This window comes from Oncorhynchus masou, chromosome 8, assembly GCF_036934945.1.
Source record: "Oncorhynchus masou masou isolate Uvic2021 chromosome 8, UVic_Omas_1.1, whole genome shotgun sequence".
Lineage (NCBI taxonomy): Eukaryota > Metazoa > Chordata > Actinopteri > Salmoniformes > Salmonidae > Oncorhynchus > Oncorhynchus masou.
The window spans coordinates 9,787,725-9,804,962 of NC_088219.1; the positions used below are offsets into that span (position 1 = coordinate 9,787,725).

Genomic DNA, 17,238 nt, shown 5'->3' on the forward strand with positions numbered 1-17,238 from the left:
CAGTCCCTGCCGATGAAAAACATCTCCACAGCATGATGCTGCCACCACCATGCTTCACTGAGGAGATGGTGAGTGATAAGAGGTGTTGGGTTTGCGCCAGACATACCATTTTCCTTGATGGCCAAAAAGCTACATTTTAGTCTCAACTGACCAGATTACCTCCTTCCATATGTTTAGGGAGTCTCCCACATGCCACATGGTGAGCACCAAGCGTGTTTTCTTATTTTTCTCTTTAAGAAATTGCTTTTTTCTGGCCACTTTTTTGTAAAGCCTAGCTCTGTGGAGTGTACAGCTTAAAGTGGTCCTATGGACAGATTGGCCAATCTCTGCTGTGGAGCTTGGCAGCTCCTTCAGGCTTTTCTTTGGTCTCTTGGTTTCCTCTTTGATTAATGCCCTCCTTGTCTGGTCTGTGAGTTTTGGTGGGCGGCCTTCTCTTGGGAGGTTTGTTTTGGTGCCATACTCTTTCAATTTTTAAATAGTGGATTTGATGGTTCTCTTGGGATGTTCAAAGTTTCTGATATTTTTTTATAACCCAACCCTGATCTGTACTTCTCTACAACTTTGTCCCTGACCTGTTTGGAGAGCTCCTTGATCTTCATGGTGCCGCTTGCTTGGTGGTGTTGCAGACTCTGGGGCCTTTCAGAACAGGTGTATATATACTGAGATCAGGTGACATATCATGTGACACTTAAATTCCACACAGGTGGACTTGAACTAATTATGTGACTTCTGAAGGTAATTGGTTGGGGCTTCATAGCAAAGGGGGTGAATACATACATACGCACGCACCACTTTTACATTTATTTTATTTTTTTAAACATTATTTTTTTTAAATTTTACTTCACCAATTTGGACTATTATGTGTATGTACATTACATGAAATCCAAATCCAAAATCGATTTAAATTGCAGGTTGTAATGCAACAAAATAGGAAAAATACCAAGAGGGATGAATACTATTGCAAGGCACTGTATAACTTTTGAGTAGTGTCATGTTTACTTCATCAGAAAACTTTGAAAGCTTTCCAAAGCATAATGACTTTGGATCCCTCTCCCCTGTGTCCTCCATCTGTGTTTTGCCACTCCCTGGGTGGATTGAGCCTCTTTAAAATCTGCTCCACTAAATTCTACCGCAGGGCTTGGATTGGGTCCACAACTTAACAAGTTATGGACGGTTTGCATTGTGGAGACTGCTTTGTTTGAAGAATCAAATACATTTGGATTTTTGTACCTTTGTACTGTTTTCAAATGAGCTAATTTGTATTTGAAGCTATAGGAATATAGTGATTTAATTTTATTAACTCACAAGGGTTGATGCTTGAAGATGTTTTTTAGTGAACTTCTAGTGAATTTCACGGGGAAGAATGTGGAGGAGTTTACCATCACAGGCTTCGACCACCTCTCTCACCAGAAGCTCCTGGGCTTCCTCATCTTCATCACCTATTTCCTTGTGATTCTGGGAAGCGGCACCAACATCTGCATCATTTTGACGGACAGACGGCTGCACACGCCCATGTACCTCCTCATCTGTAACCTGGCCGTGGTGGACATCATGTTCACCACCAGCACCAGCACCACCATGATCTCTGTCCTGCTGGGCGAGGTCAAAACCATCTCCTACTACTCCTGCATATCACGCATGTACATCTACCACCTGGGGGACATCACAGAGTGTCTGGCGCTGTCCCTGATGGCTTTGGACCGAACCATCGCTATCAGAACCCCTCTTAGGTACCACAGCATACTGACTAAACCACGGCTCTTCCTATTGATCACAGCTACCTGGATGTTAGGGTTAGGGGTCATGGGGGTATTAACAGCTCAAGCAGACGGCCTTCCATACTGCCAGCCCATCATTAGATATGTGTTCTGTGACTATCCTGCTATGGTCAGAGCCGCCTGTGTCAACCCTGAACCCTATTGGATGTTTCCCACCATCCTGGGTCTGTGGTTGATTGGTGCACAGTTCATATTCATTCTGCTGTCATACGTGAATCTGATCTACACAGTACTGAGACTGCCTAACAACGAGAGCAGAGTGCAGGTGTTTAATACTTGTATTTGTCACATCATTGTGGTGTCGTGTTACTTTGCCCCCAAATTGGTCTCTGTGTTGTTGACAAGGATAGGGGTGATCCTGAATCTGACGGAGCGTAATGCTTTACTGATTATGGCCACGCTGTTACCTTCTCTGATCAATCCTACAGTCTACTGTCTGAAGACCAAAGAGATTAGAAAGAGATTGGTTCAGATAATGTATAGAAAAAGAACTGCAGTGATGAAATGAGGTTGAGAAAAGTTTCATTTTTGTGACTTGGATTCAATCAGAAACTGAACTGATGTGTGTTTAAAGATTTTAAAGATAATTTCCAATTCAGATCACATCAGCAACATTTACGTTGCCTTTAAGAGTTGCTTTGTCTTCAAGAAAGATCAGATTGGATTTCTGTTGAATAACCACAGTCCAAGGTTTAAATAGTTTCAGCTTCTTCTGTTTACAATTTACATTACTACACCTGTATATTGTCCTGTATCTGTTGTATCTAAATGGTTACTATTGTTTTTGCAATGTTGAGAATTATACATGCAAGTTAGATTTAATTTGTGCGCTGTACACAACGTGTCCTTTGCAAATGACAAATAAACTAGATTTGATTATATGACCACAACATAGAGTGCCTTGCGAAAGTATTCGGCCCCCTTGAACTTTGCGACCTTTTGCCAAATTTCAGGCTTCAAACGTAAAGATATAAAACTGTATATTTTTGTGAAGAATCAACAACAAGTGGTACACAATCATGAAGTGGAACGACATTTATTGTATTTCAAACTTTTTTAACAAATCAAAAACTGAAAAATTGGGCGTGCAAAATTATTCAGCCCCTTTACGTTCAGTGCAGCAAACTCTCTCCAGAAGTTCAGTGAGGATCTCTGAATGATCCAATGTTGACCTAAATGACTAATGATGATAAATACAATCCACCTGTGTGTAATCAAGTCTCCGTATAAATGCAACAGCACTGTGATAGTCTCAGAGGTCCGTTAAAAGCGCAGAGAGCATCATGAAGAACAAGGAACACACCAGGCAGGTCCGAGATACTGTTGTGAAGAAGTTTAAAGCCGGATTTGGATACAAAAATATTTCCCAAGCTTTAAACATCCCAAGGAGCACTGTGCAAGCGATAATATTGAAATGGAAGGAGTATCAGACCACTGCAAATCTACCAAGACCTGGCCGTCCCTCTAAACTTTCAGCTCATACAAGAAGAAGACTGATCAGAGATGCAGCCAAGAGGCCCATGATCACTCTGGATGAACTGCAGAGATCTACAGCTGAGGTGGGAGACTCTGTCCATAGGACAATAATCAGTCGTATATTGCACAAATCTGGCCTTTATGGAAGAGTGGCAAGAAGAAAGCCATTTCTTAAAGATATCCATAAAAAGTGTTGTTTAAAGTTTGCCACAAGCCACCTGGGAGACACACCAAACATGTGGAAGAATGTGCTCTGCTCAGATGAAACAAAAATTGAACTTTTTGGCAACAATGCAAAACGTTATGTTTGGCGTAAAAGCAACACAGCTCATCACCCTGACCACACCATACCTATTGTCAAACAGTGTGGTGGCAGCATCATGGTTTGGGCCTGCTTTTCTTCAGCAGGGACAGGGAAGATGGTTACAATTGATGGGAAGATGGATGGAGCCAAATACAGGACCATTCTGGAAGAAAACCTGATGGAGTCTGCAAAAGGCCTGAGACTGGGACGGAGATTTGTCTTCCAACAAGACAATGATCCAAAACATAAAGCAAAATCTACAATGGAATGGTTCAAAAATAAACATATCCAGGTGTTAGAATGGTCAAGTCAAAGTCCAGACCTGAATCCAATCGAGAATCTGTGGAAAGAACTGAAAACTGCTGTTCACAAATGCTCTCCATCCAATCTCACTGAGCTCGAGCTGTTTTGCAAGGAGGAATGGGAAAAAAGTCTCTCGATGTGCAAAACTGATATAGACATACCCCAAGCGACTTACAGCTGTCATCGTAGCAAAAGGTGGCGCTACAAAGTATTAACTTTGTAGGGGGCTGAATAATTTTGCACGCCCAATTTTTCAGTTTTTGATTTGTTAAAAAAGTTTGAAATATCCAAAGATGTTGTTCCACTTCATGATTGTGTCCCACTTGTTAATTCTTCACAAAAAATACAGTTTTATATCTTTATGTTTGAAGCCTGAAATGTGGCAAAAGGTCGCAAAGTTCAAGGGGGCCGAATACTTTCGCAAGGCACTGTATATATATTTATTTAATGAGGCAAGTCGGTTAAGAACAAATTCTTATTTACTTTGCCAGCCTACAACGCACAAACCCGGACAACGCTGGGCCAATTGTGCACTGCCCTATGGGACTTCCAATCACGTCTGGATGTGATACAGCCTGGAATCAAACCAGGGACTGTAGTGATGCCTCTTGCAGTGAGATGCAGTGCCTTAGAACGCTTTATTTAACTAGGCAATAACCCCTATATATTGTGATAAACAGAGGGGGATAAAGTATTGACTTTCTCCTGGACTGCAAACTCAGGACTCAAATAACAAACACACATTTGTTTTTCTGTCTGATATTTTTATGTATAAATACAGCCACCTGATACACACCATGATACCGATTCAATACACAACAACAATACACACCACAACAACGATACACACCACAACGACGATACACACCACAACAACGATAAACAACACAACACCGATACACACCACAACACCGATACAAACCACAACAAACACCCAATTGAACAAACATCTAATTGTCTAAACACTGATTAAGATTGGACGAGGATGAAAATTGTACAAGGATGAAGCCCTCTCAGAATACATTTTACTTTTCCTTATTTCACGGCAAAGATTGATCTGGATCTCGTTCTTTCTTATGCCTACTAGGCCAGGATCATAGCCCCAAGCACACCATGAAGAGACTGTCAATAGTACTAGTGTAGCCATGGTATTCAGTCATCAGAACTGCTGTATGTAAGGTCTATCAAGACTTTTATTATGGCATCACCATCTAGAATTTATGTCTGGGTTTTATTCTGAAAGTACCCTCCCATACTCATCTGCGAGTGAGAAGAGTTTCACGTGAGAGATGTGTGAATGACAGAGAAGTGAAGTGATGGAGATAACCTGTTGTTGTGCAACTAAAGTTGGTGCTGCTGCTAGTTGGGAAGGATTCATCTATAGAAAGGAGCTTGACTGTAACCTGACTCTATCAATGAATCCACAGGCCCTCTGCATAAAGTGATATAATAATGAAGTCAAGAAATTATAGCTATTCTATGCTACACAGTTTTAGTAGGTCTATCCCCACCAGCGTAGTAGTTCATGTTTATTCCCATTGTGTCATCGTTGTCATGACGTTGGCCTGGGGGATAGGTTTATGACAGTCATAAATACCTCTTTCCCCCTTTTCCTCTCTCTACCCTACTGATGTTACATTTGTAAAACCCTTGGTTAACATAGAGATTCTGGGAACATCAGAAGGTGAGGGGAAATTGACTATATTCTGGTAATCCGACCAACTGAACATATGCGGTGGTACTTAATGAATATGATGTCAGTTCGGTTGTCATCTGAGGCATTGTCATCAATGATAAGTTGACATAAACTCTACAGTGGAAAGTCTACACATCAGAGTTATCAGATTCAAATGGAATTCTTGTTCAATTTAAATGATTGAATATGAAATGATTTGTGATGTGATGAAATGTGATTTTAGCTTCTAAAATGTGAGATTTGGGTTTTCATGAGATAGGGCTCTGCTCAATCAGTGGCCCGCCCCTGTGAAGGGACATGGGCTATAAACCTTTTCAAACACGCTCTCCTCCCCTTCCTATATAAAACCTAACCTCATGTTCCGAGGACGTGAGGACGACAGTCCTATGTCAGAATGGTTCAGATAATAACTACAGAATGAAGCCAACATCAGCGTGAGCTTTGGTTGCGAATGGTATGAACTTTGAACTCTTATTCACTACAGAAGTGATACCTCCTAGCAGTTGCGCTAGCAACAGCAGCTGCAAATGCAGGCTAGGAAGGAACAGACAGAGTAATCTGTCTATCACACAATGACGTTACTGCAACGTATCCAATTGACAACCAGAGATATTCTTCAAAGGACTCAGTTGAGCAACATGGCCTTCCATCTACCACCAACCTACCGAAGCGCAGCTCAGAGTAAATATTTATTGCAATTTCCTTTTCCAAATGGGCGGTCATTTAGAATGCATAACATACTGTATTTACGATAGCACAGCTTCTTCCCTTTGTTCCTCAGTCTTCCCTCTCTTTCACTCAAACTCAGACCCTTTTCTTTTGTGTAACAAGCTGTCATATCTGTTCCGCCCGCTAGGGACGTTTTCCTTTATGATGTCATTTGTAATCAAGTTATGATTTAATTATGTGTATGTGTAATTAGTTAGGCATTTAGCAAATAAATAATTAAACCCAATTTTGTATTGCTGATTCGAATTGTTAGCCAGGGTTCTTGCAGATAACCAAGAATTTACAACTTTCAGATGAGACTGAATTAAGATGACGATTAATATTGACTGCTATTGATGTAAAATATTACTAGGTCTTTAAGAGTTTATTCGGAAGATAACAGCTCTATAAATATTATTTTGTGGTGCCCGACTATCTAGTTAATTACATTTACATGATTAGCTCAATCAGGTGATATTAATTACGGATAAATACATTTTTAGAATAGCATGTCATATCACTTAATCCGGCATAGCCAAAGCCCCGACATATTTGGTGCCCCCTGTGAGGAATCTAAAATATAATTACGCTTTCATTTTGATTCAACCTGTATAAAATAGAAAAACAGATTAGATAATATACCAAGTTATTGTCAGGACCCGGTTACGAACGCAGGTCTCTGGTGTGCGAAACAGTCCCTTAGCAAACTGAACCACGAATAGTCGGTAGAAACCAGAAGATGAGGCAGACACAGCAGTACTTGAGACAGTGTTTTAATAAAGTAAAAGGAAAGTTCAGGCAAAAATATAAATCCACAACGTCAAAAGTAATTCCAAGAGAACAAAGGTAATCCTCCAAGACAAAAAGGTAAATGCACAAGGTGGTAGGTACAGCAGAAAAAGCCTCAAAAGATAATCAAAAATAAATAAACAAGAACAAAAACAGCGTACCACAAGAGAGTCCAACTGGAGCAACAAATGTTCACAGCATCACTGGGGCTGGGTGCCAACATTCAAACACAGAGCAAAGAACTGATGAAAACTAAGGGTTTAAATAAAATCAAGGGAAACGAGGTACAGATGCAAATAATAACTGGGAACAAGGGAAAACAAAAGGCTCAAAAAGCACAATGGGGGCATCTAGTGACAAAAACCGGAACAACCCTGGCCAAATCCTGACAGTTATTGTACACATTTTGGAGTGTTAAAGACAAGCATTATTGGGTGTGTGTGTGTGCTGAAGATTCCCTGCCACCGTGTTGATCGCTGACGTAGTCAGTGGGTAACGTAAGCACATACATTTCTGTATGAGGGCCGAGAAAGCTAATTATAGAAATCTGAGAAATAGAGCATTTGGCCAAACGCAGGGCTATTTCTGCCTGGCGCGTTTCAGACGTGGGTATGCTCGGTCATTATTCATTTCTCGAGCGAGGACAAAGATCCAGCCGATTGAAATTCAGGATATATAAGCTTGACCAGCGATATATATATCTCTGTCTCTCTCACGAGTAGACCGAGGTGCATTTCGTTGTTGCCGCGTGTTCCGGTTAAAACATCGTCAAAAAACGCTGAAAAGGGTTTGAACATAATACGTTACAAGTAAAACCTTTCCCTTGCCAAGGGAATCCTATTTGCTGCATTTTCAGGCACAACGGAGGGTTTAGCTTGCATGCTAAAGCTAACAAGGGAAAATAGCCATTTTGTTTTCTGGTGCTACGTTGAAATTCCTCCGCCTTGCGGAACGGAAGTCAAGCTCCGGATAGTTCCGTTTGATTTCAGCGTGTGAAATAATTGACCGATGACGTGTGCCCAGGATATCCGTTCGTGAAGAATTATTCAGGTCACACTCAAGTCATTACTTATGATATCCAGATGGATATCAATGTCTTATCCAATTGAACTAATACGTGTAAATCTGGCAGTTTACATTCAGAAATAGATATTTTAAATAATATCCAAATTGATGAGTTTTCTAATTAAGACATTGTAAACTTTTTCCAAACTAACCGAGATGAAGCAACTTCTCAGGTTAATTCAAGTTTAATTCCCAAATAGCCTACACAGGTCTGATTTATCATTAAATTGATCAATCAGTAAAATTAGCTTTTTGCAAAACCATTCAGTAATCCAGTACTGACAGAAGCCCCGCCCCAGCGGGAATCCCACGTGGCTTCGGTCTTATGGAGAAGTGCACCACAGTGTTGAATGTTCCCAACATTTGATCTACTGTTTACACTTATGATATCCAATCAATGGAGATTGTATGGATTATCGTCTCATTCAATTTAACCTCTTGAAACTAGGGGGCACTATTGTCATTTATGGAAAAATAATGAATGTAATAAATGTTCCCAAAGTAAACAGGTTATTTTTCAGGACCAGATAATAGATTATGCATATAATTGACAGTTTAGGATAGAAAACTCTCTAACGTTTCCAAAACTGTAAAAATATTGTCTGTGAGTATAACAGAACTGATATTGCAGGCGAAAGCCTGAGAAAAATCCAATCAGGAAGTGACTCTTATTAGAAACCTCTGCGTTCCTATGTGTCCCTATTGAGCAGTGAAAGGGATATCAACCAGATTCCTTTTTCTATGGCTTCCCTAAAGTGTCTAGTGTCACAAGACATAGTTTCAGGCTTTTATTTTAAAAAATGAGCGCGAGCGACAATATTGCGTCAGTGGTCACCTGGTAGTTCTCAGAGTGATATGTGCGTAATAGACAAATGCGGCCATTGTTTCTCTCGCTCCTACTAAGAAGCCAACTGATGCGGTTGATATATTATCGAACAGATAATAAAAAGCCCAGGGACTTTGTCTATAGACTCTGATACAAAGGTTGCGAAGAAAAAGGTGAAACGCTTCATTAAAGCCAAGCCCACTCAAAATCTGAAAAGTTGATCTGCTTTCACCTTGAACAGAATTTACACATCACGTCATTGCGAATGGCCACTCCACTTTGTGGGGAATATGTCAACTAAACACGAATCGAAACGACCATACCTGGAAACGGTCCTGGACGACTGCTTAACTTGTCATGCGCTAATTGATTCGGGTGCGACAATATCACTCATCTCTCAAAAACGGTAAAGTTCCCAAATGTACAAAGAGAAACATATTTTAATTAGCTCAGATAAGTGTGGTGTAACTGTTGCCATATTATAATGTTAAAACCTCTACGGGATCGGTGTCCCAGGACGGTTGTTGCGAACATGCTCTAATGTGACTAGAATGACGTTGTAAGTAACAGCCCACTTTCCAGGACATGTCTGATATGGGCATAAAGCATTCATTCTTGTTAATCTGCACTGTCCAATTTACAGTAGCTATTCCAGTGCAAAAAGACCAAAAAAGACCATGCTGTTGTTTGAGGAGAGTGCACAGCAACAAAAGCGTTTATCACAGCAACTGGTTTGAGACATTCACCTCTGAAAGAAAATAATGTACTTACATTCAGTAATCTTGCTCTGATTTGTCATCCTGAGTTTCCCAGAGATAAAATATAGCGTAGTTATGTTTTATACATTTATATTCAAATGTAGGAACTGGGATCTACAGTCTGAAACACACTACTTCTATCTGTTGGCCAAAATCTAAATTGTACCTAAACTCCTTTGCGACTCCATGGCCTTTCTCTTGCCTTACAAAGGTGATGGGTCAAACAATATATAGGAAATGCATGTTTTTTTGTTTCTATTATCTTTTACCAGATCTAATGTTTTACATTCTCCTACATTAATTTCACATTTCCACAAACTTCAAAGATTTTCCTTTCAAATGGTATAAAGAATATGCATATCCTTGCTTCAGGTTCTGAGCTACAGGCAGTTAGATTGGGGTATGTAATTTAGGGGGAAAAAATAAAAAAAAGGGTCCGACCTTTTAACATATGTGACAGTAGGGTGACTCCCCTAGAGCGTCGCGAACCAGCTCCAATGATCACTCAAACCACTGTTCTAATAAGGCATATATCTAGGGCATGTGGTTATTAGGCCAATGTATTTAGGTCCTGTCCAGAAGAATCCCTAACCCCTCCTCACTAGGCACTCTGAAACAACTTGATAGGTGGAAGCAATAGGGTGAATGCACATTGAAGTAAATCCCAGCTTTCAAGAATTTAAGTTTTCTGCCAATATCAGATACAGTATGTCTTTGTCCTGGGAAATTCTGTTGTTACTTACAACCTCATGCTAATCGCATTAGCCTACGTTAGCTCAACCGTTCCGCAGGGGACAAACCAATCCAGAAGAAGTTTGGAATGCAGTGAAGTAGAAGTAAAAGTAGTTAAAAATATAAATAATAAAGTAAAGTACAAATATCCTCAAAAACGACTTAGGGAGCTGTAACGATCGTTGTTGGAATGAGGTGAGGACCAAAGCGCAGCGTGGTACGTGTTCATCATTATATTTATTAAACCGAGAACACTAAACAAAATAACAAAGGAGAAACTAAACGAAACAGTTCTGAAAGGTGACATACACATAACAGAAAATAATCACCAACAACTCAAAGGTGAAAACCAGGCTACCTAAGTATGGTTCTCAATCAGGGACAACGATTGACAGCTCCCTCTGATTGAGAACCATACCAGGCCAAACACAGATATCCCAAATCATAGAAAAAAGAACATAGACAAACTACCCAACTCACACCCTGACCATACTAAAACAAAGACATAACAAAAGAACTATGGTCAGAACGTGACAGGAGCACCGTAAAGTTAAGTACACCACTGTCATAAAGTCAATTAATTCGCTCAACTGGATGAGAGTGTCTGCTAAATTATTCACATTTCTACAATTACCAAAACATAAAACATATAACTCTGATGGGATCTGAATGGTCAACTCTTCTCTTTCACTCTCATTTCTCCTCTCTTTCTCTATACTTTCTCCTATTTCTCTCTCCTCATTCCTCTCTCTTTCTTAATCTTTCTATCAGCTCCCTCCTCTCTCTTCTCAGCCTGTGTGGTTGGTAGTTCCAGAAAGGCATTGAGATGTGTCCTATGACAACCACACAACAACAACAACAGCAAGGGTATTCATATTTGACACGTCTACTTCACTCAATCTCGTCATGTCATACACAAGTATGGTGGCCCACAGGGGACATCCTACATCCGATTCACCATGGGGCTGCAGGTATAACAGTTGAGGTAGACTCAGAGCCAGCACCACACATTGGTCTTCAGTCCAACACACATCACCAGACTACTGAAGAGAGACAGTTGGAGCCAGTCTGTAGTAAGACCAGGTAAGACTTAGTTTCTGCAGTATGTAGTTGTCCCATGTTAGACTATACAGTATGAGGGTTTCAACAGGTAAGAGTTATTCTAATGGAGGGAACGTGAAACCAATATCACCTTTCCAGTGCTATTCCTTGGATTATTCATTAGAATTGTTTAACTGTATCTGAGGTAAAAGTCAAATGGATTCTATTTTTTACTTTGTTGTCAGATAAAATAATTGTATTCTTCTTTTTTTGTTTTAAATATCATAAAAACAAAAAAATAGACAATTGAACTTGGATATTTGCACTTGTATTTATGATGTTTCACTCATTGCAATGTCTCAACGGATGAATTAAAAAACAGTAATGTATTTATTTTATATTTCCACAGATTATTACGAGCCAGGAGGAATCACTGATAACACCACCAGTCAGGATGAGTTACCTGACCTCTGACCCTAACCAGACAGAGAACATTGACCCCATTATCCGACCCCCCTACTTCTTCATCAGTGGTTTCATCGACATCCCCCACATGGAGTATTATTACGTCTTCCTCTGCTTCGTATACATCATCTCTCTGGTTAGTCCATAGCTCTGGTCTACGCTGTTACAAACTAGCTCTGGTCTACGCTGTTACAAACTAGCTCTGGTCTACGCTGTTACAAACTAGCTCTGGTCTACGCTGTTACAAACTAGCTCTGGTCTACGCTGTTACAATCTATGTGTGATCCAGGCTGTTACAAACTAGCTGTGGTCCAGGCTGTTACTAAATAGGTGTGATCCAGGCTGTTGCTAACTAGCTTTGGCCCTGGCTGTTACTAAATAGGTGTGATCCAGGCTGTAACTAAATAGCTCTGTTACAGTCTGTTACTAAATAGCTCTGTTACAGACTGTTACTAACTAGCACCAGTCCAGGGTGTTACGTACGGCCAGGGTCAGCTAGTTGAGCCTGTAAGTAAACATTTCATTGTAAGGTCTACACATGTTGTATTCAAGGAATGTGTCAAATGAACTTTGATTTGATCCACTTTATTTACTTTATTAGAAAAAAGAACAATTGAAAGCACACATTTTGTTTTACTTAAGAAAACCTGATACTGTGCAGTAACATTTCAGCTGGGGGTCACCCATAGTCAACAGGTGAAAAGTGAAAAATGAATTTACCTCTATTTACACTGTGGTTCATGTTTTCCCCTGTGTGCGTGTGTGTGTGTGTGTGTGTGTGTGTGTGTGTGTGTGTGTGTGTGTGTGTGTGTGTGTGTGTGTGTGTGTGTGTGTGTGTGTGTGTGTGTGTGTGTGCGCGTGTGTGTGTGTGTGTGTGTGTGTGTGTGTGTGTGTGTGTGTGTGTGTGTGTGTGTGTGTGTGTGTGTGTATTGGGTCTAGGTGGGCAACACCTTCGTCATGATGGTCATCTACATGGACAACAGTCTCCACAGGTAATCAGTCCTCTTTTATCTCAGTGGTAATAATACAGCAGAATTCTACCTTTATTGGACTGTATTTTTGCAGTTCCAGAACCCAAACAGATGAACCACAACACACACAACACAAGCTGAAGCAGCACAGGGGCTCTGGCTGCTAGTTCACTCCTTTTAGATTCCCCCCATCAGCTCGGGATTTCAACTGTATCCCTGGTTACCGGCCTGCCTCTCAATAAGGCATCTGAATGAAAACCACCATTAGGTTCAGCTGGATGGTCTATAGTAGATTCTAAATGAAAACCACCATTAGGTTCAGCTGGATGGTCTATAGTAGATTCTAAATGAAAACCACCATTAGATTCAGCTGGATGGTCTATAGTAGATTCGGAATGAAAACCACCATTAGGTTCAGCTGGATGGTCTATAGTAGATTCTAAATGAAAACCACCATTAGGTTCAGCTGGATGGTCTATAGTTGATTCTAAATGAAAACCACCATTAGGTTCAGCTGGATGGTCTATAGTTGATTCTAAATGAAAACCACCATTAGGTTCAGCTGGATGGTCTATAGTTGATTCTAAATGAAAACCACCATTAGGTTCAGCTGGATGGTCTATAGTTGATTCTAAATGAAAACCACCATTAGGTTCAGCTGGATGGTCTATAGTTGATTCTAAATGAAAACCACCATTAGGTTCAGCTGGATGGTCTATAGTTGATTCTAAATGAAAACCACCATTAGGTTCAGCTGGATGGTCTATAGTAGATTCTAAATGAAAACCACCATTAGGTTCAGCTGGATGGTCTATAGTTGATTCTAAATGAAAACCACCATTAGGTTCAGCTGGATGGTCTATAGTTGATTCTAAATGAAAACCACCATTAGGTTCAGCTGGATGGTCTGTAGTTGATTCTGAATGAAAACCACCATTCGGTTCAGCTGGATGGTCTATAGTTGATTCTGAATGAAAACCACCATTAGGTTCAGCTGGATGGTCTATAGTTGATTCTAAATGAAAACCACAATTCGGTTCAGCTGGATGGTCTATAGTTGATAACTTACACATTACAGATGACAGTGTAAAGATGTTTAGGATCTGCACTTTTTGTCTACTTCTTCACTGATTGGTTGAATTTACCTTCTCTGTATTTGTCTATGTCCTGTGTCTAGTGAAGATACAAACATTTCCCCATGGAGATAATCAAGTCAGGATCTTACCCTTACAGCCCCAAGTGCATTGCTGTGTTCAACCTGGCCTTCACAGACGTGTGTGGCAGCACTGCTATGGTCCCCAAGCTACTGGATACGTTCCTCTTCAGCAGACAGCTCATCTCCTACACCCAGTGCCTCGCGAGCCTCTTCTTCATCTTCCTCTTCCTCAACATGCAGTCCTTCAACCTCATCATCCTCTCTTACGACAGACTGGTGGCCATCTGCTACCCGCTCAGGTCTCAGATAATACATCAAATCATTCAAAAAATACAATTGAAAAGGCCTTCATAATTGCCCCTTGTGTGATAATAATGTTTCTGCTTTCACTGACAATTCAACCTGATATATGAATACACTGCATCTAAAATCCCTGATCACAGCTTCTTTCCACTGTCCACACAGGTACCATATGATAGTGACTCACAGGTCCATGTTCCAGCTGACGGGTGCTGCCTGGGCGTTTGCTGTGTTCCTGGTGTTGCTGGCTGTGTGCCTCATCACCCGACTCTCCTTCTGCCGGTAGGTGGCTGAGGAGGTGAACCTGTTGCCGAAAGGTTACCGGTTTGAATCCCGGGCCGGGGGCTGTAAAAATAAATGATCAGTTGATCACCGTAACATGTGGACAATGAAGATGTATTGTATTGTAGGTCTCTGGTGATCAACAGCTACTTCTGCGACCACGGTCCCCTGTACCGTCTGGCGGCCCCCTGTTCTGATGTGGTCCCTAACATAGTAATATCTTATCTCAACCCCTGTATAGTCCTCTATTTCCCCATGGTCTTCATCATATCATCATACATCTGTATCACACACGCCCTGGTCACCATCACACTGCCCCAGGACAGGTGAGAAGTCACATGGTCAGAGTCAGAGATTTAGCCACATATAAATATAAATATATATTTTGATTGTAAATATAAATATATAGCTCTTGTTCTGCTGCCTCAGACCTACACCTTATGACCAAAAGAATGTGGACATACTGCTCGTCAGACATCTCATGCCAAAATCATGGCCATTAATTTGGAGTTGGTCCCCCCGTTGCTGTTATAACACTCTCCACTCTTATGTGAAGGCTTTCCGCTAGATGTTGGAACATTGCTGCAGGGACTTGCTTCCATTCAGCCACAAGAGCATTAGTGAGGTCGGGGACTGATGTGGGGCGATTAGGCCCAGCTTGCAGTCGGTGTTCCATTTCATCCCAAAGTTGTTTGATGGGTTTGAGGTCAGTGCTCTGTGCATTGTCATGCTGAAACAGAAAAGGGCCTTCCCCAAAGTGTTGTCACAAAGTTGGAAGCACAGAATTGATTAGAATGTCATTGTATGCTGTAGCGTTAAGATTTCCCTTTACTGGATCTAAGGGGCCTAGCCCAAACGATTAAAAAACATCTCCAGGCTACTATTCCACCTTCACCAAACTTTACAGTTGGCACTATGCATTGGGGCAGGTAGCGTTCTCTTGGCATCTGCCAAACCCAGATTCATCCGTCGGACTGCCGGTTTCCATTGTTCCAGAGTCCATTGGAGGCGTGGCATTGCACATGGTGATCTTTGGCTTGTGTGCAGATACTCTGCAATTGAAATCCATTTCATGAAGCTCCTGACAAACAGTTCTTGTGCTGACATTGCTTCCAGAGGCAGTTTGAAACTCGGTAGCTTGTGTTGCAACTGAGGACAGACCATTTTAACGCTCTACCTGCTTCAGCATTCGGCGGTCCCTTTCTGTGACATTGTGTGGCCTACCACTTCGCGGCTGAGTCATTGTTGCTCCTAGTGTCACGTCCTGACCTTAGATATCTCTGTTTTTCTATATGTTTTGGTTAGGTCAGGGTGTGACTAGGGTGGTTCCTCTAGTTTTTGTATGTCTAGGGTTTTTGTATGTCTAGGGGTTTTTGTATGTCTATGTTGACCTGATATGCTTCCCAATCAGAGACAGGTGTTTATCGTTGTCTCTGATTGGGGATCATATTTAGGTAGCCATTTTCCTAATTTGTGTTGTGGGATCTTGACTATGTTTAGTTGCCTGTCTGCACTATGTTGTATAGCTTCCCGTGTGTTTGTTGGTTTTGTTAAGTGTTTCATTCATTCATTCATTACTACGCTGGGCCTTGGTCTCACTCATACGACGATCCTGACACCTAGACGTTTCCACTTCACATTAACAGCACTTACAGTTCAGCTGGGTGGCTCAAGCAGGTCAGAAATGTGATGAACTGACTTGTTGGAGAAGTGGCATCCTATGGCAGTACTATGTTGGAAGTCACTGATCTCCTCAGTAAGGCCATTCTACTGCTGCCACTGCATGTTAATGGAAATTGCATGGCTGTGTGCTCCATTTTATACACCTGTCAGCAACGGGTGAGGCTGAAATAGCTGAATCCACTAATTTGAATGGGTGTCCACATTCTTTTGTATAAACTGTACAGTGAGTGTATGTTAGAGTGATGGACTTGTTATGGTGAGAAAGGCTGGTAAAGATTGAGAATGCCATTGAACTGGATAGGTTATGACTCACTGTACTGACACTTCTCTCCTTCTCTCTCTCTCTCCCCCTCCCTCCTTCTCTCTCTCTCCATCTGTCATTCTCTCTCTCTTTCTCTCCCTCTCTCAGAGTCAGAGGCATGAAGACGTGTACCTCACACCTGATACTCGTAGCCATATTCTACCTGCCTATTAATATCACCTACCTCCTTCACCCAGTCATACCAACCAACGCCCGGATATTCAACCTCTCCCTGACTTTGGTGCTGCCGCCCATGCTCAACCCAATCGTATATGTTCTAAAGACAGAGGAGTTTAAGGAATCGGCCAAGAAGCTGCTTCGTAAAAGAAGAGCACAGCAAGCTGTGGTGCCGATCCAATCAACATGAAGTGTTACTATTTATTTATATCTCTATTTGACTTGTTTTTGATTGAAATACTGTGTAAGATATACTGTATCTGCCATAGTGAATAATTGTTTCAATTAAGTGTAAAATCGTTTTCCTTCTAAATTAAATATTTATATTATTTTGGCGATATTCCTTTAAAGCCATATGGAAAATTACATAATAAAAAATCTGGATAGAACCCTAATACAAATCAAATCTATTTATAAAACCCCTTCT

General features: G+C 41.0%; 2 protein-coding genes across 2 annotated transcripts; both read left to right on the forward strand.

Moving 5' to 3' along the window:
* Positions 1-1,323: 1,323 nt before the first annotated feature.
* LOC135543849 (olfactory receptor 10G4-like) lies at positions 1,324-2,286 on the forward strand. The gene has a single exon (XM_064971171.1). The coding sequence runs from the start codon at positions 1,324-1,326 to the stop codon at positions 2,284-2,286; it is 963 nt and encodes a 320-aa protein (XP_064827243.1).
* A 9,644-nt stretch (positions 2,287-11,930) lies between these two features.
* Positions 11,931-17,001, forward strand: LOC135543850 (olfactory receptor 1E16-like). Its single transcript, XM_064971172.1, has 6 exons — positions 11,931-12,077; positions 12,881-12,933; positions 14,146-14,367; positions 14,534-14,650; positions 14,779-14,976; positions 16,743-17,001. Exons 1-6 carry the CDS (start codon positions 11,931-11,933, stop codon positions 16,999-17,001), a joined length of 996 nt encoding a protein of 331 aa, XP_064827244.1.
* The last annotated feature ends 237 nt before the right edge of the window (positions 17,002-17,238 follow it).

Coding starts and splice junctions, on each gene's coding strand:
- LOC135543849 (XM_064971171.1), top strand. CDS start 1,324: ATGTTTTTTAGTGAACTTCTAGTGAATTTCACGGGGAAGAATGTGGAG.
- LOC135543850 (XM_064971172.1), top strand. CDS start 11,931: ATGAGTTACCTGACCTCTGACCCTAACCAGACAGAGAACATTGACCCC. Junction 12,934..14,145: donor ATGGACAACAGTCTCCACAG/GTAATCAGTCCT, acceptor TTACCCTTACAG/CCCCAAGTGCATTGCTGTGT. Junction 14,368..14,533: donor GCCATCTGCTACCCGCTCAG/GTCTCAGATAAT, acceptor CTGTCCACACAG/GTACCATATGATAGTGACTC.